At 37.1% G+C, this 23,668-nt stretch overlaps 1 protein-coding gene across 1 annotated transcript in view; it reads left to right on the forward strand.

The window, feature by feature from the left end:
• NRPC1 (nuclear RNA polymerase C1) overlaps nt 1–23,668 on the forward strand; it is a 105,276-nt gene that overhangs the window by 75,013 nt on the left and 6,595 nt on the right. The window contains exons 18-22 of the mRNA XM_010267287.3: nt 1,796–1,894; nt 5,631–5,834; nt 5,929–6,204; nt 6,791–6,938; nt 16,279–16,430. Coding sequence (XP_010265589.1) covers nt 1,796–1,894; nt 5,631–5,834; nt 5,929–6,204; nt 6,791–6,938; nt 16,279–16,430 — 879 coding nt within the window. The remainder of the gene's footprint in view (nt 1–1,795; nt 1,895–5,630; nt 5,835–5,928; nt 6,205–6,790; nt 6,939–16,278; nt 16,431–23,668) is intronic.

Here is a 23,668-nt window from a genome sequence, read left to right on the forward strand (position 1 = left end):
TCTGAAACAGTTTCGAAGGTGTTTGCTAGACTGAACGGGGGTTTATTTGGGGTTGGAGTTAGCATGGTTTAAAATGTCCTTAATTTCCCTAATAGTTCCACAACATATTTCCATTTCCATGGGTAGTGACACGAAATTTTACTGGAATCAACATTTCCCCAATGAACACTACCAACAGTATGTGGAGTGCAAGAGAGAGTTTCCACGACATACTTCCATTTCCACTTCCATGGGTAACAACATGAAGTTTTACTAGAATTGATATATTCTCCATTGAACACTACCGATACTATGTGGAGTACAAGAGAAAGTATTATAACATAATTTGGTAACAATATTGTAGGTATGTGAATTTGCAAGTTATTGTCCACCTAACTTGTATGGTTACCACTTTGAGCTAACTCAATATTCATTTCAAATATAAAGTTAAATATTAGTTTTTGTTTGTGTAATAGATTATTTGGTTAATCTATATTACAACCATTTACATTTTCTATGAGTTCAAATTTTGCTTTAACTTAGGGCCCATTTGGCGCGTCTTTCCATGCGGTCTTTCAGCTGTTTACAAGTCAGGAAGACTGAAAATCGGTCTATTTCCATTTGGCATGTGGAAGATCTAGCCACCAAAAGACAAGGTGCCGAAAAGACACCCGAAGCCCATTTCTGGCTGATTTTTGGGAAGCTCCAAATGAAGCTTCTCGCGTCTTTCGTGTATTAATCTTGTGCAGAAAGACCCAAAGCGATGCACGGAAAGACACGCGTCTGCCAAACAGTTTCGGGCTGCCCAGATCTTATGTCAAAAACTCAATGCGTCTTTTGACTGTTAAAGCTACAAGAAGATCTTCTCAAAAAGACTTTAGAATATATTCTTTTATGTATAACCTTAGTTTCTTAGCTTTGTTTAATGATTTAGAATAAGATAATAATTTAAAAAGGTGTGTCTATGCTTCTTTTATCATTTCATAAAATAACATTCTATATTTTGCACATTTTACAATGTTTCCACCATATCTATAACTTTTACAATATTTCCGACATTTCAAACCTTGGGAGTTAGCAAGAGGATTAAGAAGACAAAAAGAGCTTTCAAGCAAAAAGAAAGTGGTTTCTTAATTCAACTGTGGAAGGCTTGGGGTGTCTATTTTTGTTTTTTTATTTATTTTTTGTTTTTTTGTGAAGGAGGCTGCTCAGGTGGGGTAGATTGCCAGGTTTTGGTCTTTGGGGAGGTGGGGGCGGGGGGCTTAAGTCAGGGGCTTTGGCTGTATTCTAATTTGGATTGTTCGGTATAGTTTCAAGACTTTGTTGGTTAGTTCTCAGTTTTTAGCTGATTGTATTTTGTTTGTAGGTGACAGAACGAATCCTATTTTGCACTTTTGCCATTTCACTCTATTTAATGCTATATCCATTGTTACATAATGGCCCCTTACGTTACATCATTTTGCACTTTAAATAGTAAGCTTATTTATAATGAGAATAGAAATGTCTAGAAAAACAGGACCTTATATCACAGAATGATGTATTTATGTGACAATAGTACTTAATTATCAGAGATAGGCATGTGATCTGTATTTTGAATATGATATGAGAAATACATGTACTCTTATTTTTCTTTGTTATTGTAGAAGATTCCTCAGTTATTCTGTTGATCTGAATGTGCGTAATGCAACGTTTCTTTATCATTTAACAAAACGACCACAGCTCATATTCCAAATATTGTTAATCCTGAATGTCCACTAAACTTGCATGTTATATAGCCATGGAGAACTGAAGGGGGGATATGATTTCCTTGTTGCAGGCTAAAGGCTTTGTTGCTAATTCTTTCTACACTGGTTTGACAGCAACTGAGTTTTTCTTCCATACAATGGGAGGGCGTGAAGGTCTTGTAGATACAGCGGTATGGTTGATTTTGTCTGTTTAAATAGTCATGTGCATTACCAATCATTTGGTTTGTCATTTCTGTTTTTTAGCTTTTTTTCTCATATGTGGTGTAAAAAGCTTATAGGCAGGAGTAAGGAGAGATACTCAAGGCTAGGGGGATGGTAAAAAATAATAAAGCTCACCTGCTTTCCCCAGCCCAAAGATGCTTAGACTCCTAAGATGTACAATTATCATAAACAACCCCAATGCCAAAGATAGCATGCCACCAACACACCATAGAAGAAATGGGAAGATACTTTCTTTGGATAAATAACTGAAGATTTAAGAGCAACAATTACAATAGAGGAAGGGGAGGGGTAAAATCTCTTAACCCTCCCCAAGAATAGAACTTATATTACAACATTGCCAAAAAAAATATTAGCTCTTTCCTCCCCTTGTATCGCAAGTGCATCTGCAAGGGAGTTTGCATTTCTCTTAATCCACTGAAGCTTAATTTTCATTTCCACGTCCTGAGTTAGCCTTTTGCATATTTTTTTCTCATTTGTAAACTTCCAGAGCCCATTCTCTTCCTTTTGTAGCAAGCCAAAAATGACCAACATTGAGTCACCTTCTACAACCAGTTTTCTAATATTTAATTCCTTCGCCCTCCTTATCCCTTCCAGAACCACAAAAAGCTCTTAAGGAATCACCTACTCCAATGGGACTGAAAAACATAGCAAGAAGTTTTCCTTCCACATCTATAAAACTCCTCCTATACTTAAAGGCCTGGGTTGCCTTGACTACTTCCATCAAAATTCAATTTATGAACCCAAATAGCTGGAGGGGACCAAAGTGGAATAGTCACATTTAAGAGGAGCTGAATAAGCAGCTTCTTTCCAATTCTTGATAATTTCTCCTGCTGAAAAGCCTTCAAAGAAGAAAAGAGAAGATGTTACAAAATTATTTGCATGAAGACACATTGGCGGATATGCATGATCCCAAGAAAAATGGGAATGCATCTAATATAAAATTTACAATATTGGGGTGATAGGGTGGAGCTTTTTTGAAGTGTATTAAGGTGTCTTGAAGATGGTGGAGCAGGAAGTATTGATCAAAAAGGTTTGTCTTTTGAGTATTTTATGTTATATCGGCAATGTCTTGGATATTTTTGGATTTTGCAGGTTGATTTTTTGTTTAGTCTTGAAAATAGTTGGCAGTATGTTCTTGCAATTTGTATTGGGTGGGGGTTTCTCTTTGGAGGATCTTTTTAGTTATGGGTCTTGATGAGTGATGTCTATGTTTTTAACAGTTGTGGAATGGGATGTCAGTTTTTGTGTTTTCTTTGGTGATGTCCCATCCATAGTTTTCAAGGCGGCGCCTTAGGCGATGAGGTGCTCTTTGAGGCTCGCTTTGCCTAATTGCCAAGCAATTTTTTACTTTCTATTATAAAATACTTTTTTGTTCATTCTTTTTTGAGATTATAATTATAAAATTAACATTATTAAACTAAAATAATCATTTTTTATGTTTATATACTAATTTCTTTTTATTATTTTCTTATTTATTAGGGTTTAATCAACACAAACATTGCTAAATTCTGTATTGAACCCTCAAACACTTCAAAACCTGAACCAATAAGTAGTAGTACTACTCAATGTTTTAAAACGTGGAGGCGTGATGCGAGGCGTTCCACTACCTAGAGGCATGAGACATAGTTCAGAACATAAGAGGCATAAGCCTCTTGAACACAAGGACGTGTAAGCCTCCTTAAGGGGGGATCTCAGTTTTTCTTTATTTTTAATAAGTTTTTTATATTAAGAAGAATAAAGATGCATAGCACTAGTGTCTTTCCTCTTATCTTTTCTTCCCTTCCCTTTCCTTTTCTCTTTTCTTTTTTTTCTCTTTCTTTCTTTTTCTTTCCCTTCCCTTTCTTTTCTTTTCCTTTCCTTTTTTCCTTTTTTCTTTTTGTTTTTTTAGTCTTTTTATATGAGGTGTGAAGGAGCTGCTAATGTGTTGGAGAGTGGAGGGTCTCAGTAAGAAAGGAAAACTTGTTTGGAATACCATTCTGCAAGCTGTTCTTTGGTCCATTTGGACTGAAAGAAACAACAGAATCTTCTGTGATCAACCCAAAAGCCCAGTAGTGCAGAAAGCGGTGGGTAAGATTTGTTCCTGGGTGTCGGTGAATGAGGAATTTAAAAATCAGAATGTATCTCATTTGTTTTGCACTAAATCATGGATGTACTTGTAATCTGTTTTTGGCTCAGGTAGATCTAGTGGTATGGGCCTTGTTGTAATCCTCTTTTATTCTGAATAAATTACTTTACCTTTTTTCAAAAAAAAAAATGAGGTGTGCATGAAGCACATGAGGCATATGCCTCTAGCATGCTTCATGAAATACGTGCATGAAGCGTATGCCTCTTGCACCTGAGGCATATGCCTCAGAAGTGTCAGCGTCTCTAGCCTATGCCTCAGGGTATTTTGGAAGCGCCTCGCCTGGAGCCTACGCCTCAGGGTGTTTTGTTATTTCTCCTATAACAAAAAAGGTTCAGCCCCTATATATATTTTTTTTAATTTTACTTTCCTTCTTCTTTTTCTTCTCATGTATATGTTGATTTTCTATACTTTAATATGAACTTTATTCTTTTCTTATGAATAAAGTTTTCTTATGAACTTTATCCCAAGGAACTACCCTAGGATCTATATTTTTAACATAAAAAAAAATCCATCACCGAGGTGACAAGGCACCCCCTGTCACCTAGTCTTGCCTTGGCGCCTTGAAAACTATGGCCCCATCACCTCAGTTTGTATCTCTCTTTATTTTCATTTTTATAATGCTTTCCCTTTGCTATCAAAAATAATTGACAATATGTTGGGAATTGGGGTCACAGAAATTTAGAGGAGAAGCTCTGAGGTGTGCCTAAAGACATTGTCTTTAAAACGTTATTTGCCCCCACTCAGTTTTACTGAGTTTGCTGTTGGGCTACAAGAAAATTTGTTCCTTGGATAGAATAGAGCTTTGGGCGAGAATCTACAACCAGCAAAGTTGACGTTTCTTTGAAGAAACCTTATGTGAGACAGTAGCATATTGAACTGAGAGAGACGAGTGACTTTTTGAAAAACTTGTGTATTCATTTGCTTGATTCACACTCCTTGTATAATTTCTGAAGAGTCACCTTGAAGAGGAAGGTGCTGGTTCAAAAAAGGCTCTTTGTACAGTCACAATTTCAAACGGGAACAGTAGCAAGCCTCCATACTCTCCTCTTATAATTATAAGGAGTGTAAACAAACTACTATTTAAAAACTCAAAACTTGTTTAATGATTTCCAATGTGGGACAAGGCTTTCAAGAACTGGTTCTAGTGTGATTAGTCAATCACACCATATAATTAATCAATCAAACCCCATTTGATTTAATCTCTAATGAGATTAAAATCCAACAGAATATATTCCAAACCCTTAAAAGAAAGATTGAAGTGTTTTGGTAAAGAATGAGGAAATCTAGGCAATACAACATGGTTCATTCAAATAGAATTCTCCATATTCATCTTCCATAGGGTTGATCACATTACTTAAGTATTGTGTTGAGTCGAACTCAAAGAATTCATTTGTTATATCCTTATAGTGCTCTCACTTCTGCTTTCAATTCAACACTGGTGTTCTTTCTCCAACCATAAGCTTATGTTTGACTCTTGCATTGGGACCTGATAGTGAGGAAATTCAATATCAAAATTTGACCTTAAATTCTGTGATTAATGGATTGTTTTGTTAATGCAGGTGAAAACAGCAGACACTGGCTATATGTCTCGTAGATTGATTAAAGCCTTGGAGGACCTAGCTGTTTATTATGATGACACAGTAAGAAATGCTAGTGGAGGGGTAGTACAATTTCTTTATGGAGATGATGGCTTGGATCCAGCAAACATGGAAGGAAAAAAGGGGATTCCTCTAAATTTGGAGCGAGTGTACTTGAAAACCAAGGTCACGTCTCTCCCTCACTCTCTTCTTTTTGTTTGGTTAAATCAGGAACTTCTGTAAGAAGCCACCTCAAGGATATGTTATTTGACTCTTTCAGGCTACTTGCCCTAGTGGCACAAATGCTAGCTTGTGTCCTTCAGAAATCGTAAAAATTCTTGATGATAGGATCTCGAGATATGATATGACCCCTGATGGGGGTTGCTCAAGTGCCTTCAAGAAACTACTAGTGGATTTCATTCAAAATCGCATTAGTATTTTGAGGAACACAAGGAAAGCACTTGGACTTGATGAAGAGTATGCCAAGAAGGATAATTCTGACATTCTAGAACATATTGCTGCAAATATATCTGGCATTACCACCCAACAGCTAAAGGTAAAATCTAATATTCATTTTTTTCCTTCAACTTTGTGTTATCTGTAATGAAAAATTATTAACAGACAAATCTAATAACAGCAATCATCAACATTCTGTTCGCTACATGAATCCTGTTTCGCCACTCTGTTCTGCTTAGTGCCATGTCATTGTTAAACTCCGACTGCTTAAATCATTTCTTACTACAACCAATATCCTTCAGTCTGCCCCTAGTCCCTCTAGCCCCTTGCAACAGATTGCTTCTTCTTATGGGTGCAAAAGATAACTGCAGTCTGACTACCATGTATCAGCACTTCAAATCATCTCTCAATATTTGTTTAACTCTTGTTTGGGCCTCTGTGCTTCCATACAAGTATTTTATTTTCTTCTGTTTTTGCATAATTTTCTTATTATCAAAAACAGCATTTTTTATTCCTAAAGATTATACAATTTGGAATGTATAACAAGTAAATGCTAACCATGAACCTTTGTACATTGTATTTTCATTCTATTTGCAACTCTTTAAAAAATAATTGCATAATGTCTAATTTTCAGTAGCACTCTAGTGGCTTGCATTTAATACCAAATGCCTTTTTTTATATGGAAGGTTTTCTTAGAGACATGCATTTCACGTTACCATTTAAAAAGAATTGAAGCTGGAGCTGCAATTGGAGCAATTGGAGCTCAAAGTATAGGAGAACCTGGGACACAAATGACATTAAAGACTTTCCACTTTGCTGGAGTTGCTAGCATGAGTATCCTTTATTCATTGATTGATCATCATATTCTGTTTTTCTTCTATTTCGTTATTGTTATGCTGCCAATTTGTTGACTAATGCTTGTCAAAATTAATAATAAATGTTTTTTACAAAATTAACGCTAACTCTAAACCATATGGTACAAGAAGCAGCTCTTTTTTCCCTGCACTGTTGATTTTAGCTCCTCTTTCAATGAAGCCAATTATTTTCATATACAATCCTTCATACCATAGTACAAGCTTGCAATCATTATGTAGGTATGATTATGAAAACCTTATGGTTTGGACATATTGTTTGGAGTTGATGGGGAACAAATCATTGGAAATGTTGATGGGGAAAATATAGGAGAGCAGGCTAAAGAGTCTGAGAGGAGAATGTGTGATGCAAAAGCCAAAGAATCAAAATCGGAACTTTATAGACATTTTTTATTAATAGGGTTATTTTGGTCATTTGCATGCCTTGGCCCAGCCTAAGAGTTTAGCTTGTTTAGTCATATTAGTTGTATTTAAAATTTCAAAGATATTGTCAAAGACAAATAAATATGTGTGAAATTTAAAAACATGGCTATGAATTGTGGAGATTATCTTCTGCTTCTTAGATTTTTCTTCTCTATTATCTTTTCTTCCAAGTTTTCTTAGTTCATCCACCAACAACCTCCAAAAACCTAGAAACAATGAAGAGACATCATTCAATATCCAATAAGGGTTTGATTTAACACATTTTCTCTAAAGAGAAAAACTTCCCATATTTTGATCATTTTCATCCCATTAACACAGCCTTAAAAAATTCCCACTAAAATCCTAGTTTTCAAGATTTTCTAATTTTAGGAACCTGCATCCTTTCATACCAAGCCACTCAAAGCACTTCCAAACATGGTTTAGAAGTTCGACATGATACGCCCAATATAGGGCTTGTCACATCTTATATTTGAATGCTCAATACGAGATATGGTGGGAAACTGGTGGTATTGTCTTTTTTCCACCGTATTGTACCTGTGTTTTCCAGTATCAACAATGTATTGGGCGTATCAGACAATATGTTGTGAAAAACATACAAGCAGAAAACGAAAAAAATAGGGGATGGGAAGAAGGCTTCTTTCACCCCCCAAATGATTCTAAAACTCCAAACCTCATTCCTAGAGTGCTATATCTCCAACAAATGCAAGAAACTAGTGTGAACCATCAAGGTTTTTGAAGATTTTTCAAGTTTTGGAAAATATTGCAAAACTATGTGATTTTTTTCAATTTTTCTCATAATTTCATGTGATTTCTTGTTTATTTTTTTGATTGAGTGCTTGAAAATGTTTAAATCTATGTTGATCTACCTTATTTTTTGGGAAAATATAAAAAAAAAAAACAAAAAATTGAAACATATATTTTTTATCATTCTATAAAGACTTAATATGTTGTAGATATATGGATGATCTATCATATACTTAGAGCAACTGAAATTTCTTGTACCATAATTTTCTTTGATTTTTGGAATTAAATAAAAAATATTATTTTTTTTTTCTTGTGGTTAGCCCCTAAAGATTATGTATGTTGTAGATCTATGAATGATGTATGGTACCCATAGAGCAATTGTAATTTCTTCTTCAATAATTATTCTTACGATTTTTTATATTTTTCAGAATTCAAAAATAAGTAATGATTATTATAATTTTATGACCTAATCATAAAAATTGAATATATTGTAGACCTATGGATGATCTATCATATCTAATAGAGCAATTAAAATACAATGTATATTTATATTTGATTTTTTGTAATTTTTTGAATTAAAAAATAGACAGTAATTATTTAAATGAGAAATCATTTTTAATTAAAAGTTGTTCTAAAGCATATCTTATGGTTGGATAGGATAGGTGGGCTTTTCCCACCCCTTAAAACATAAGATTTATAGTTTATAAATTATAGTTAAGCATAGGGTTTTTAATGGAAATTATAATTGATTATGATGTATTTCCTCATAAAACCCATTAAAATATATTAATTTAATGTATGTTTACCTCATCGAGGGCTTATATTTAGTGTTATTGATGTATTTTTATGATTTATTTAAGTATTTATTAGTGTTTCCATGCATATCTTAATTTTTCTTTGATACGCGTGTATCCAAGGCATATCCCATTACGTCTCTTAAAATTTCTGATACTTTGAACCTTGCTTTCAAACATAATCCCCCTCTTTAGCTCACCACCTAGATATTCCTTTGATACAATTTAAAGAAATCCAATTCTGAGATTAAGATTTTGATCTCCATATGGGCTGGCCCATGGGCTAGGGCTCAGGCTCTAAGCACTAGGCCTGACTAGTTTTTGGGGCAAGCTCAGGCTTTCTCAAATATGCCTGCCTCGATAATATTGCATATAATAAAATTTATCAATATATATGAGTACTAAATTATTACCAAATTAATATAATATTAGTTTATTAAATTACATTGTAGGTAGGAAAAAATAAACCTAGCCTAACCGTTCTTTATCGGGCTTGGACAAAATTTTAGGCCCATGGGCTCGGGCTCAAGCTTTCTGAAATAAAATGTCAATGGAATTAATATAATATGAGTTTATTAAATACACTAAGGTAGGAGTTTTCGGGGTTTAAAATGTCGATGTCAGTGGAAATGTCGGCCATCCAAATATAAGAACATATTTGAAATGTCAGAAATATCATATTGGAAATATTGTAAAAATCATAGACATAGTGGAAACTGTGTAAAATATGCAAAACATATAATCATTTTATGAAATGATAAAACAAGCATAGGCACACCTTTTTAAATCACTATCTTGTTCTAAATCATTAATCAAAGTTAAGAAACTAAGGTTATGGACAAAAGAATACATTCTGAAGTTGCCCTGAAAATCTTAAGATTCAGAGTTTCATAATAGAATGCGTTAAAGCAAAATTTAAACTCATAGAAAAGGTAAATGATTGTAATAGATCAACCATATAATCTATTACACAAACAAAAAATTAATATTTAACTTCATGTCTGAAATGAGTATTGAGCTAGCTCAAGGTGGTTATCATGTAAGTTAGGCGTAAAATAACATTATTACTTCACAAATCTGGAATATTGTCGCCAACTTATGTTATAACATTATTACTCCACAAAGTACTGGTAGTGTTCATTGAGGAATATGTTGATCCCAACAATGTTTTAAAACGCGAAGGTGTGACGCGAGGCATTCCACTACCTAGAGGCATGAGGCGTAGTTTAGAACGCAAGAGGCATAAGCCTCCCGAACACAAGGAGGTGTAAGCCTCCTTAAGTGGAAGGGGGCAAACCACTTTCTTTCCCCTTATCTTTTCTTCCCTTCCCTTTCCTTTCCTTTTCTTTCCTTTTCTCATTTTTTCTTCTCTTTCTTTTTCTTTCCCTTCCCTTTCTTTTCCTTTCCTTTTTTTTTTCTTTTTTCTTTTTTTTTCTGTCTTTTTATATCAGATGTGCATGAGGCGCATGAGGCGTATGCCTCTAGCATGCCTCATGAAAAAAGCGCAAGAGGCTACGCCTCAGAGGTGTTAGCGCCTCTAGCATACGCCTCAGGGCATTTTGGGAGCGCCTCGCCTAGAGGCGCGCCTCCAAGTGTACGCCTCCCATGCCTTTTAAAACACTGGATCCCAATAAAATTTCATGTACCCATGGAAGTGGAAGTGGAAATGGAAATATGTTGTGGAAACTATCTCCACATAATGTTGGTTGTGTTCATTGGGGAAATGTCAATTCTGGTAAAATTTCATGTCGCTAACTATGGAATGGAAATATGTCATGGAAATATTAGGGAAATTAGGGGCATCTTAAACCATGGGAGTTTTTATATCTAGATGGAGCTCTTGACTCGAGCTCAATAGAAGAAACAAAAGATTTAATTTGTAGAATGTTGAGACTGATCATCTTACATGCAATTGCACATATAATTGTAATTTTATATGCCATTGCTAGTGCAATGCTCCATACCATCATTTATTACAAAAAGTGTGAAGCTTAAGTGCTTAACTTTCAGGTATTGAGTGTAAGGGAATGCAAAGAAGGGGCAGAGAGAGTAATAACAAAAAATAAAAAAAAAATAAAAAGCAAATCCCGTAAATCTATTAAGAGAATGATAGATTAATAACAAAAATAAGGAAAATGTATGGAGCAGAACCCTTGTCTTGTTAGTTACAGGAAAAAGAAAAGAGAAGAAAAAATTATGATAGAAGAGAAAGTGTATATGCAGATACGCAGAGAGAGAGAGAGAGAGAGAGAGAGAGTTAAATTGCAATCACTCAAAACCCTTGATTCTGAAATTTATGCTGGTTTTCTATCAACTATTGGGGGAACAGAGCCTAATGTTGAGTGGTTGTAATGATGTTGTTAGTAGTGTATTGAAAAGTATTGTGTTAGGGTTGGTTGTGTGTTTTTTCCTTCTATTTTCAGTTGAAGAGGTGTTATCAATGTTTTTTGTTGTATTTTGAGGGTTTTGGGAGTGTGGCTGGTAGATGGGTTTTCTTCCTGGGTGATGTGCTCATTGCATCTTTCTGCTCTCTTTCTTAATATATTTTCTTTTTGTATTTATTACTAAAAAACCCCCTCAGTTCTTCTATGCTTAAATAGTAAAACCCTAAAATAAAATGCTCATATCTTGTATGTTTTGGGTAAATCAATATTGAGTGTATGCATGTGACCTTTTAGCCTGTTTAGAAAGGAAAAGCACTCCCAAATGCATCCTCAATGATTCCATGGGCATTGAAAGTGTAATCTGGGCTTTGTTTGGGTTTTCAAGATTGTACTTTCAGTCTTGCTAATTGTTTCAGATAAACAACTTTTTGTCCTCTTTTTTCAGCAATAAAATTCTCATTGGATCTTGTTAATGTCGACTGCGTAGGGGTAATTTTGTCTTTATGCTTATGTTTAAGTTGCTGATGTGTAAAGTTATGTTAGTTCTTGTATCCCTCACTTAAGTAGGGGCAAAGGTGTCATTTCCTGATTAATAGAAATATAAAACAGTTCCGGCCGAATGGAGAGAGACTGATTTTCTCTCTTGTTCGAACTAGACTTTTCTCCCTCTCTATTCTCTTCTCTTCTTCTTCTTTCTCTTCTCCTCTCTCTTATTTCTACTGTTACCATTCTAACAGAATTCAAAGGCAGGTTGGGTTCTAATATGGTATCAGAGCCTAACTGAGCAAATCGAAACTGCCCAGAATTCTGTTCCTCACGCACCCAGTCTAGGGTTTTCTCTTGTTTTCTTCGCCATCAGTTGGAGATAAGGGAAGGGACTGAAAAGGAGTGATCGCCCTCTTCCCTTGGTGGTTTCTATTCCTCCAGTCGTGCAGTTCGTGGTTGGTTGTTGTGGTTTGTAGGAAACCCTCCCCTAATCGATGAAGAGAAGAGGGCTGATTCGTGTGATGCAGTGGGTGTCGAGTATAGTATGATTTTCTGGTGATTAGGTAAAAAGTTTTTCATGCAGTTTTTTTTTTTTTTTTTTTGTGAATCAAATGATGTGTCTGTTTCAGATCATATGGTGGGAATTCAGATTGTAGTGTGTTAGGGTTTATGCAAATTTCAGTGTGATTTGAAGGGGGAGTGATCCTCAAACAGTGTGGTGAGTTTTCAGGTAGTCGTGTGGTGTAGAGAGGGCAGTATTCAGCAATAACAAGTGCTGAGAACAGTGTGGTTCAGTGTGCAGTGTGGTTTAGTGTGCAATGTGCAGAATTCAGCAATAACTAAATTCAGCAATGGGAGACAACAATGACAGTAAAACTAGTGTGATGGTCCTTACTGACTACCTGAATGTTCAGATGACCTCTATTAAGCTGAATGGAGAAAATTATGTACCTTGGGCAAAATCAGTAGAAGTTTTTCTTAAGGCAAAGAAGAAAGTGAAACACATAAGGGACGAAAAACCCTCTACTGGCTCTCATGTGTATGACGACTGGGAACAAGAAGATGCACAGATTATCACATGGTGGATTGTATTATCTTGACGGTGGTGGAAGTACGACAACAACTCTCCAGTCATCTCTTTCTCCTCTCCAGTGGCACTATCGATTTGGTCATCCTTCGTTGAAAGTTTTGAAGTCTCTTGTTCCTTCGTTGAGTCATCTTTCTGTTTTGGATTGCGAGTCGTGTCAATTGGGGAAACATCATCGTGTTCCCTTTAGTCCTAGGGTTGATAAACGTATGTTGAGTCATTTTTCTTTAGTTCATTCAGATGTTTGGGGTCCTTATAAAGTAATGTCATACAATGGGTATAAATACTTTGTTATTTTTGTTGATGATTATTCAAGGATGACGTGGCTTTATTTAATGAAAGAAAGAAGTGAATTGTTTGCCATTTTCCAAAAACTTTATGCTAAAATTTGCAACCAATTTGGTGTTCACATTAAAATTTTTCTTTCCGATAATGGTCGTGAATATTTTTCTACATCATTTCAAGAATATTTGGACCAACATGGCATTATCCATCAAACTTCATGTACCTACACTCCACAACAAAACGGGGTGGTTGAGAGAGAATCGTCATCTTTTGGAAATTGCTCGATCCCTCATGCACCACATGAATGTACTCAAACCTTTTTGGAGTGATGTTGTGCTTACTTCTTGCTTCCTGATTAGCCAGATGCCCACGTCTATCCTTGATGGTCATTCTCCATTCACCACTTTGTTTCCTACCTTGTCTCCATTTCCTCTTTTTCCTTGGGTTTTTGCGTGTGTTTGTTTTGTTCATAATCTGGGACCGGGAAGGGACAAGTTAGATGAGTGATCCATTAAGTGCATCTTCCTTGGCTATTCCCAAACTCAGAAAGGGTATAAGTGTTATCATCATAGTTCTCGACGTTCCTTTGTGTGTGTTGATGTTACTTTCTTTGAGTTCACTCCGTTTTCTTGGGGTCTGGTGATGTTTCTTCCTCCTCACCACCTCCTCCTCTTCCCTTCCAGTTGAGGATTCCGTTTCACTTGTTCCAGTTGTGACCAAGTCTTTGCTTCCGATGCCACCACCTGTTGAACGACCACCTATTCGTCATGTGTATACACATCGCCAACATGTACCAGCTCCTCCAACTCCATCATCGTTGACAGATCCGACAGTTGTACCCATTACCAGCCCCAACCCCAGTGGCTGAACCTGATCTTCCCATTGCCTTGTGAAAATGTAAACGCAGTTGTACCCTTCATCCTATTTCTATTTATGTTTCTCTCACTCACCTTTCTGCTTCCCATAGCCTGTTTATCTCCTTGTTATCCTCCGTTGTCCCTAAGGATGTCCAGGAAGCTCTTGCCTCTCTAGGGTGGCGTCGTGCAATGGAAGAACTCTCCGCTCTAACTCATAATCATACATGGGACCCCACCAACACTTCCTCCTAGTAAGTAGGCTGTCGATTGTAAGTGGGTTTACACTGTTAAGTACTTACCTAATGGTAGTGTAGAGTGGCTGAAAGCTAGACTAGTTGCCAAAGGGTACTCCCAAACCTATGGCATTGACTACACAGAGACCTTATCCCTGGTTGCTAAGATTGGTTCAGTTTGTGTTGTGATATCTCTTGTTGCTATGTATGATTGGCCTCTCTATCAGCTTGATTTCAAGAATGCTTTCTTACATGGTGATCTACTTGAGGAGGTCTATATGGAGCAACCACCGGGGTTTGTTGCTCAGGGAGAGGATGGTAAGGTGTGCTGACTAAAGAAGGCCATTTATGGACTTAAACAGTCTCCTCGAGCATGGTTTGGTAGGTTCAGCGAAGTGGTAAAGAAGTTTGGTATGAAACAGTGCCAAGTTGACCATTCAACCTTCAGTCATGACTCTTAGGCTGGAAAGATCCTATTGGTGGTGTATGTAAATGATATTGTTATTAGCGGGAATGATAAAGTGGGAATTGATAAGTTGAAAACCTTTCTGCAAGAACACTTCCAGACAAAGGACCTTGGTAAACTAAAGTATTTCTTGGGGATAGAAGTAGCAAGGTCTAAGCATGGTATTAACTTGTGTCAGAGGAAATATGTTCTTGATTTGTTGGAAGAAACAGGATTGTTAGGTGCTAAACCAGCTGAAACACATATGGAAGCAAACACTAAGTTGTGCAGCGATATAGGTGAAGATTTTGAAGACCCTGGCAGGTACCGGCGGCTAGTAGGTAAACTGAACTATTTAACCATTACTCGGCCAGACATTTCATTCGCGGTTAGTGTGATAAGTCATTTCATGCAGAAACCTCGTGTTCCACATTGGGATGCAATTCTAAGGATTGTGAGGTATTTAAAGGGGGCTCCTGGTCGTGATCTGATATATAGAAGTGGAGGAAAACTTGAAATAGAAGGATATACTGATGCTGATTGGGCTAGTTCTATATCTGATAGGAGATCCACTACAGGCTATTGTACTTTTCTTGGGGGTAATCTGGTGACATGGAAAAGTAAGAAGTAGACAATTGTGGCAAGAAGCAGTGCAGAGGCAGAATATAGAGCTATGGCACATACTACTTTTGAATTAGTGTGGCTAAGGAACCTTCTACAGGAGATGAGATACACTGTTGACACTCCAATGAACTGTGACAATTAGGCTGAGTCCATATCTCTTCTAATCTGGTGTTTCATGAGAGAACCAAGCACATAGAAGTTGATTGTCACTTTGTGAGAGAGAAGGTGCTGAATGGAGTGATAGATACTGCATATGTTAACACAGGAAATCAATGGGCAGACTTGCTTACCAAAGGGTTGAGTCGGGGAAGAGTGGACTACATATGTAACAAGCTGGGACTATATGATATATAATCACCAGCTTGAGGGAGGAGTGTTAATGTCGACTTTGTAGGGGTAATTTTGTCTTTATGCTTATGTTTAAGTTGCTGATGTGTAAAGTTATGTTAGTTCTTGTGTCCCTCACTTAAGTAGGGGCAAAGGTGTCATTTCCTGATTAATAGAAATATAAAACAGTTCTGGCCGAATGGAGAGACTGATTTTCTCTCTTGTTCAAACCAGACTTTTCTCCCTCTCTATTCTCTTCTCTTCTTCTTCCTTCTCTTCTCTTTCTCTTATTTCTACTGTTACCATTTTAACAGAATTCAAAGGCAGGTTGGATTCTAATAGATCTGATACTGATAAAAAACAAGCCTGTGCATGTGCACGGTGCACCATCTGCGAACTCATCATAGTGGATAGCTAAATTCAGACATTTATTGTTTTATATCCTGAAAATTCATTGGTTACAGAAAAATGATGGTAAAGACCTTTTTACTTGTTAAATCATTTTCTTGTGAATTTTATGTCTAGCTCTGAGAAGGAAATAATAAATAGAGCCAAAAATTTCAATGTGAATGTTTTCCAATAATTTCAATGTGATCCATTAACCTGGCATCAGATGTCACACTTGGGGTTCCTCGCATCAAGGAAATAATAAATGGAGCCAAAAATATCAGTACACCCATTATCACTGCCACACTTGAGTGTGATGACAATGTGAAATCTGCGAGAATAGTAAAAGGCTGTATTGAGAAGACGGTATTGGGGGAGGTATGCATTTCATCTTTTGAAGAAGACGGTATTGCATGCTTTTTTTTTTTTACTTTGTACAATTGAATATTATGGAAAGATGATAGGAGAAGCATGGAATTGTACTATTAAGTCCTAATACTGTAATATTATTTTAATGGATGTGTCAAATACTTGAGTTTTTTTTTCAGCAAGTATAATATTCATACCTTATAGAAGAGGGATGACAAAGGAATAGAAGCAAGTAACAAATTCCCAGAAACATCAAAAAACAAGGCTAGCACCACTTAGCTATGCCAAGTCTTAACTAAATTCCCAGAACATACAAGTTACAAAGCCCAAATCCCGTTAACAATCAACAGAGATAAAAAGATAAACAGCCAACAGGCAAGTCTCCCAGGAAAAATAATGATAATAATAACAACCAGAAAAAGTACATGAATATTGCATCACCAAAGCCAAAAACCTATCTATAAAAGAAAAGTAAAAGCAGAGCACAGAAGAAAGGAGAAGGTGCTCTCAAGCCACCTCAAGACCTTTTTCTTCTTTCGCTGACTCTGCCCCCTTTTTGAATGCTGTTGCCTTTATTAACTGGAAGGCTATCCACCTTCCCCTGAATTTGATACTGTATTGAACCAAGGCCACCTAAAAGAAATTCTATTCCAGACATTGTTTTACCCAGTTTACTAGCATTTGTCCTTGTTAACTCTGAAACCAGTTTAGTACCATCTGTCCTTGTGAACTCTTTGATCTCCCATTTGAATCTTTCAGTTTTCTAAAGCCAAAATAGTAACTGCAGTTAGAGGTATGGATTTAAATCTTGTTGAACTGTCACTGATAAAAATAGAGGATTAAATTATGTCAGAACCTTTCTATATTTTCCTATCATGTTACATAAGTATTTCACACACATTGCTGTAAATATTACTTTTTTATCTAGGTAAACCTCCAACTGAGAAACACAAAAGAACAAATTGATTGGAAGAGATTGAAAAATCTAAAAGTTTGATATTTTAATAAGAATCTAAGTTTGAAATATCAATGCAAGAATAGCAGTCCTTAATATGATTGTTCGATTATATTGTACTGGTTAATAAACTTTTAGTATATTTCTTGGCAGAACATTTTGTATCGTCTATCATGTGGAATCAATTATTAAAACACAAAGAGGGGGAGTGCAAAAAAAAGGTACTATGAAGGGAATTAATGCATGGCATAAGTGGTGCAAAAATGTTTGAGGGGAAGATCAGAATATACTTGAACATGGCATAATGGCATTCTTTGTATGTGGAAAAAAAAGGTGGTGTTGCTTGCCATGGTTACGAATACACCTGGACTTGCAGCCATTGGACAGGAAGCTGGATTATCTGCCAATTTCCTCCTTGCATCCCCTTAGAAGGCCATCAGGTTTTTACCAGTTTTTTTTCTCATTTCATCAGGTATGATGTGTCCTCTGGGGGGAAGATCAGACTGTGTGAGGATGTGTCATGGACTTGCAGCCGTTGGACAGGAAGCCGGATTATCTGCCAAAGTCCCCCTTAGAAGGCCATCAGGTTTTTACCAGTTTTTTTTTTCTCATTTCATCAGGTATGATGTCCTCTGAGGGAAAGATCAGACTGTGTGAGGATGTGTCGTGGGGCCATACCCTTTTGATGACTAGATTCTCAAACCTCTACTTGCTTACAAAAATAAAACTATAAGCCATTGTGCGTCCTTTGCTAATCGTTTGATTAATTGAAATTTTGGATTTAGAAAGAGATAGTGAAGTGTCTACTGTCTTTGATATTACAAATTGTATGGAAGGATTTTTTCTTAATCTTATTACGGGGATAAAAGAATTTGAGTTCTGGACCCCATGGGTCCTACACTTGTGCCTCAGTCTTCCATAAGTTGTCTGCATCCCCAAAATCATGCTTGGTTTTTCCTATGGAGGCAGTATCCATGGGCTGGGTTCCACCTAAAATAAAGGTATTCTATTGGAAGGATTTTCTCAAACTTGATGAGGAGAGCAGATGAAAGGAATATTGGTAAAGGCTTTAGGGTGGGTAGACAAAATCAATTAGTGTTCCACTTGCAGTTTGCTGATGACAGTAATTTTGGGGGAATATACAGGCCCACAGGATCTAAGTAGTCTTAAGAGAATTCAGGGACTGGTGGAGAGAGTTACAGGTTTAAAAGTTAATTTAGCCAATTGTGGTTTGGTGGGTCTTAATATGGAAGATTTGGAAGAGTGTGCAGCTTGATTGGATTGTAATATTAAGCCTTGGGCCATTAAGCATTTGGGGTTGCCACTGGGTGGTAATCCTAGGGAGAGTATTTGGGGCTGCCATTAAGCCTTAGGCCATTAAGCATTTTGTAAGATTAAGCCTTGGGCCTGTGTACTTCCTCTCACTGTTTAAGGCCCCTATGAAGGCTTTGAAAAGGTTAGAGAACATTATTAGAGACTTTCTGTGGGATTCAAATAATGGGAAGGATCATCTAATGACTGAGTCCCAGCCATAAGTGTGCTGTGCATAAATGCTTTGGAGATTTCCTTTAGAATCTGATTCTTTGTGGCATTTAGTCATAAAAAGCATTTATGCACAGGACACTAATGGCTGGGACTCATCACAGCCAAAAACTCCTTGGAAAACTATTTTGTCTTTGCTTCCTACCTTCCTGCAACTATAAGGAATGACCCAATTTCTGGTAACTAGGTGAAGTTTTCGAAGGATTTATGGTGGGGGGTCCACTTTAAGCCAAGCTTTCCCTAGAATTTATAACCTTTCTACCTTAAAAAATAAGCCTGTGTCTGACTTAGTTACCACCAATGGTAGCGAACCTTGGGCTAAGGAAAGATTCAAGAGAGTCAGCACCTTTTACCCAAACCCCATTTCAGATTCTGCCCTGTGTAGCTCTTTGGCATGGTCCCATTCCTCAGAAAGTAAAATTCTTCTGTTGGGAAGCTGCAAATCAAGTTACTCTTGTGAAAAACATCAAAAGAAGTGGACAAACTGGTGCCTCTTTCCCCATGTCTACATTTTGTGCATAGAAAATGGGGAAGAAACTAACCATCTTCTAGTAACTGTAAGTATGCAGCCAAGATTTGGAACCACTTGTTCTCATTGGCAAGAAGTACTTATGGGCTTGTTTGCCTCAAATATATGGCCTTGCAATACAAAAAGGAAGAAGATTCTTTAGCAGTGTACTAGGCTGCAGCACTTTGGGGTATATGGAATGAAAGAATTACCACAATTTTTGAAGACAAAAAGATGGAGACAGAGTCTCATCATCGTCATAAACGCCTTATCCCAACTATATGGGATCGGCTATATGAATCCTGTTTTGCTAATCTGTTCTATTTCTTACTACTTGTACCCATGTTATTTTTGGTCTACCCCTAGCCCTTTTAGTCCCTTAAATTTGTAATGAATCACTTCTTCTAACTAGTGCTGTTGATGCTCTTCTATGCATGTGACCAAACCATCTTAGTCTATTTTTTTCTCATTTTATCACCTATTGGGGCTACTCCTATGTTCCTATTGACTTCCTTCATGATCCTATCATTTCTAGCTTTTCCACCCATCCATCTTAGCATTCACATTTTTGCCTTACAAACTGCTTTATAGATTTTTCCTTTTAGTCTAAGTGTTATTTGCCTATCAAATAACAGTCTAGATGCACCCTCCATTTTCTTGAACTAAGGTACCAGAAATTCAATTGAGTTACCTCTTGGTCTCCAATCCTATGTGTTTCCTAATCTACACTCCTATTAGTACTAAATTTACAGGACATATACTCTGTTTTAGTCCTACTTATTTTAAAACCTCTTTTTTCTTTTTTCTAAGGCAATTGTCCATTAGATAAATTTTGCATTTATCCTTCATCAGTTTCATCAATTAAAACAGTTTATACCATGGAACTTCCTCTTGAATATGTTTAGTCAATTCATCTATGATCAGTGCAAATAGATAATCTGAAGTCTTTCCCATTGGTATTCTAATATTGGTTGCTGCCCCTCAAACATATCTTTAATTAGGTCTATATACCTATTTTGAACCCCTTTCCTTTCCAAGGCCCACCATATTATCTTTCTAGGAACTCTATCATATGCCTTCCTAGATCAATGAACACCATATGAAGATCTTTCCTCTTCTCTCTTGTAGAGAACACTGATGTGGACCCCACTGCTGTGGTCCCCACTGTGTTCGTATGGCAGCATATTTTTGTTAGTTATGTCAGTGTTAGTTGGTAGTTATTTCAGTTTGTTATTACAGCTTTATTATTAGTTTATTTGCCATGTAAGCAATAAGGGCAATTCAGCCCTTTTACAATTAGTCAACATATATAAATATTAAGAGTGGATCGGCGGATAAACTGATCAACCCTCTCTCTCTTTTCAAAATCTCTTTGTGTGCTTCTTCTCTTTTCTACCTCTCGTCTTCTCTTTTGAAATTTCTTCTTTTTTTTTCTTTTGAATTCAAGACTGATTGTAGTCTTGATCGACTACTTGGTATCAGAGCCGACTTAGGAGTTTTTATGTTAGTCTAATTAGATTGACTACATGAGAATCTCCTAGGTTTAGAAGTTTTTCAACAAAGGAGGATTGGCTGATTCTTGGAGGTTACTGGTAGTGTGCAGCTGCTACTAAGAAGATTGTAGAAGGCTGGGAGAGTTCCAGTAGTCAGGAAGAATCAGAAAAGGCTTCGGATCCTCAAGATTAGGGTTTTGCATCATACAGAAGGTGGCAGCCAAATATTTTCTTTCATAAAGTAAGTTTTTTTTCTTGAGAATAACCTTGGAAAAAATCATCTTGGTCTATTCTGAGAGGTGCGGCTGGAAAATCTGTGTTTTTTCCTTTAGGATTTTGAGAGAAAACCCTAAAATTCAGAACTGTTGTTGGTTTCAAATCAGATTTTGAACTGGTTTCATACAGAATTCTGTTTTCTTTGTTCTTTGGAAGACCTAGGCCGGCTGTTATCAGTTGTTTGGGTGTTGTTTTCTATTACAGTAGTTTAAAAGGTTTTTTATTATTAATTCTTGACCGAGAATGGAGTTCAAGAATCAGGGGGAAGGTGTTTTTGGGACTAGTAATTCTGGTAACATGTCTGAGAATGCCTTTCAGGTTACAACTGTGAAGTTTGATGGATCAAACTACTTAGAATGGGCTCAATCGGCCATGATGGCCATTGGGGTTAGAGGAAAACTCAGCTACTTGTTGGGAGATGTGAAAGAACCAACTAAGGAGGACCAAACTTATACCAAATGGGTTCAGGAGAACTATTTGGTTATGACATGGTTGTGCAACTCTGTGCAGCCACATATCAGCCGGAACCATTTGTGGGCAAAAACAGCCAAGGAAATATGGGATGTCATGAAAGAGACTTACTCCCAACCCCTTATGAATTGAAGTGTGAGGTTAACAACCTTAAGCAAGGAGAGAAACTAGTCTCGGTTTACTTCTCTACCTTGAAATCTCTGTGGCATGAAATTGACCACCTAGAAACACTTGAGTGGGAAAGTCAGAAGGATGCACAGACTCATAGAAAGCAAGTTGAGACTAATAGGGTTTTTGAATTCCTAGCTGGTCTGAATCCTGACTATGATATTGTGAGACAGCAAATACTAACAAGGGACAGTGTGACCTTATCTCAAGCCTACTCTTTAGTGCATAGTGAAGAGACTAGGAAAAAGGTTATGATGCAGCATTAGCCCTTCCCACCAGCCTTGATAGCAGTTAAACCTAAGTTTGGGGGTGATATGGAGAGGGATATAAAGAAGGAAGATAAGCGGGATCTAGTGTGTGAACATTGCAAGAAACCTAAGCATACTAAAGACACATGTTGGAAGTTGCACCCTCATCTAGTTCCAACAAAACTGAGGAACAAAAGGGGTAATGCTCATATGGCTGTTAATCCCGATTTTGCATCCTCATCGGGCACAAAAGGCATGCCTCTAGACACCCTATCTGCTGTTTGGACTCCATTTACCCTTCTATACCCCGATAAAGAATCGTTTACTGTTTCCCTTAAAACCTTTGGTTGCACTTGCTTTGTTAAGATTCTTGGACCTCATCGTTCCAAATTTGATCCTAAGGCCTCCAAATGTATTTTTCTCGGTTATGCACAAACTCAAAAGGGTTATTGCTGCTATGAACCTACTTCTTGGGGGAGATTTGTCTCGATGGGTGTTACTTCTTTGAGGAGGTACCCTATTACCCTAGGGTTTCTCCTCAGGGGGAGAGTAGTGAGAGTGGGAGTGAGAGTGGGGTTAACTCATCAGAAGTTCCTTTACCAGTTCCATTGAGTGATGAGGGATGTAATGGGGAGGGTTTTCAGAGGTGTCAGGATTTGAGAGTATCACAGGCGGTGGAGGCAGGTTGATTTCGGTCATCAGCAGTCCAAGACAACCTTAGTTCCTTCTGCGGATCCAGATCCAGGTACCACAGTCCCTTTATCAAATCCAGGTACCACTGAGATACCTTCAACTGTTGCTACTTTACCTCCTTTGGATGACCTTGACCTCCCCATTGCAGTCCGTAAAGGCAAACAGCATTGCACCACATCCACAGCTCATTGCATTTCCCAGTTCCTGTCCTATGATCGCCTGCCCCCCTCTTACAGGTCCTTTCTCACATCCATTGTTGATATTCCTATTCCCAGAACAATGTAGGAAGTCTTGTCAGTTCTTGAGTGGAAAGATGCAATGAAGGTTGAAATGGATGCTCTTCTAAGGAACAATACTTGGGAGCTAGTTGATCAGCCTAAAGAAAAGAAACCGGTTGGATGTAGATTGGTATTTACTGTGAAACATAATGCTAATGGTTCCATTGAAAGGTATAAGGCCCGGTTAGTTGCAAAGGGATTTACTCAGACTTATGGTATAGACTACTTGGAGACTTTTGCTCCAATAGCAAAGATGACCACTATTAGAGTTTTGTTATCCCTTGCAGCCAGTTACTCTAGGCCCTTGTTCTAGATGGATGTTAAAAATGCCTTCCTCAATGGAGACTTATAGGAAGAAGTCTACATGTAGTTACCTCCTGGATTTTATGATGCAGAGATAGGAAAGAAGGTTTGTTGGTTGAAAAGCCTTGTATGAACTAAAGCAGTCCCCTAGAGCTTGGTTTGATAGATTCAGACAAGCCCTTGAAAAATTCAGCTATGTATAGGCCCAATCTGACCATACATTGTTCATTAAAAGAGTGGGCTCTTCCTTGACTTTGCTTGTTGTATATGTGGATGATATTGTAGTGACAGGGAATGATAATAGTGAGATTG

This window comes from Nelumbo nucifera, chromosome 2 (assembly GCF_055504915.1).
Source record: "Nelumbo nucifera cultivar China Antique chromosome 2, China Antique-T2T, whole genome shotgun sequence".
In the NCBI taxonomy this organism is placed as follows: domain Eukaryota; kingdom Viridiplantae; phylum Streptophyta; class Magnoliopsida; order Proteales; family Nelumbonaceae; genus Nelumbo; species Nelumbo nucifera.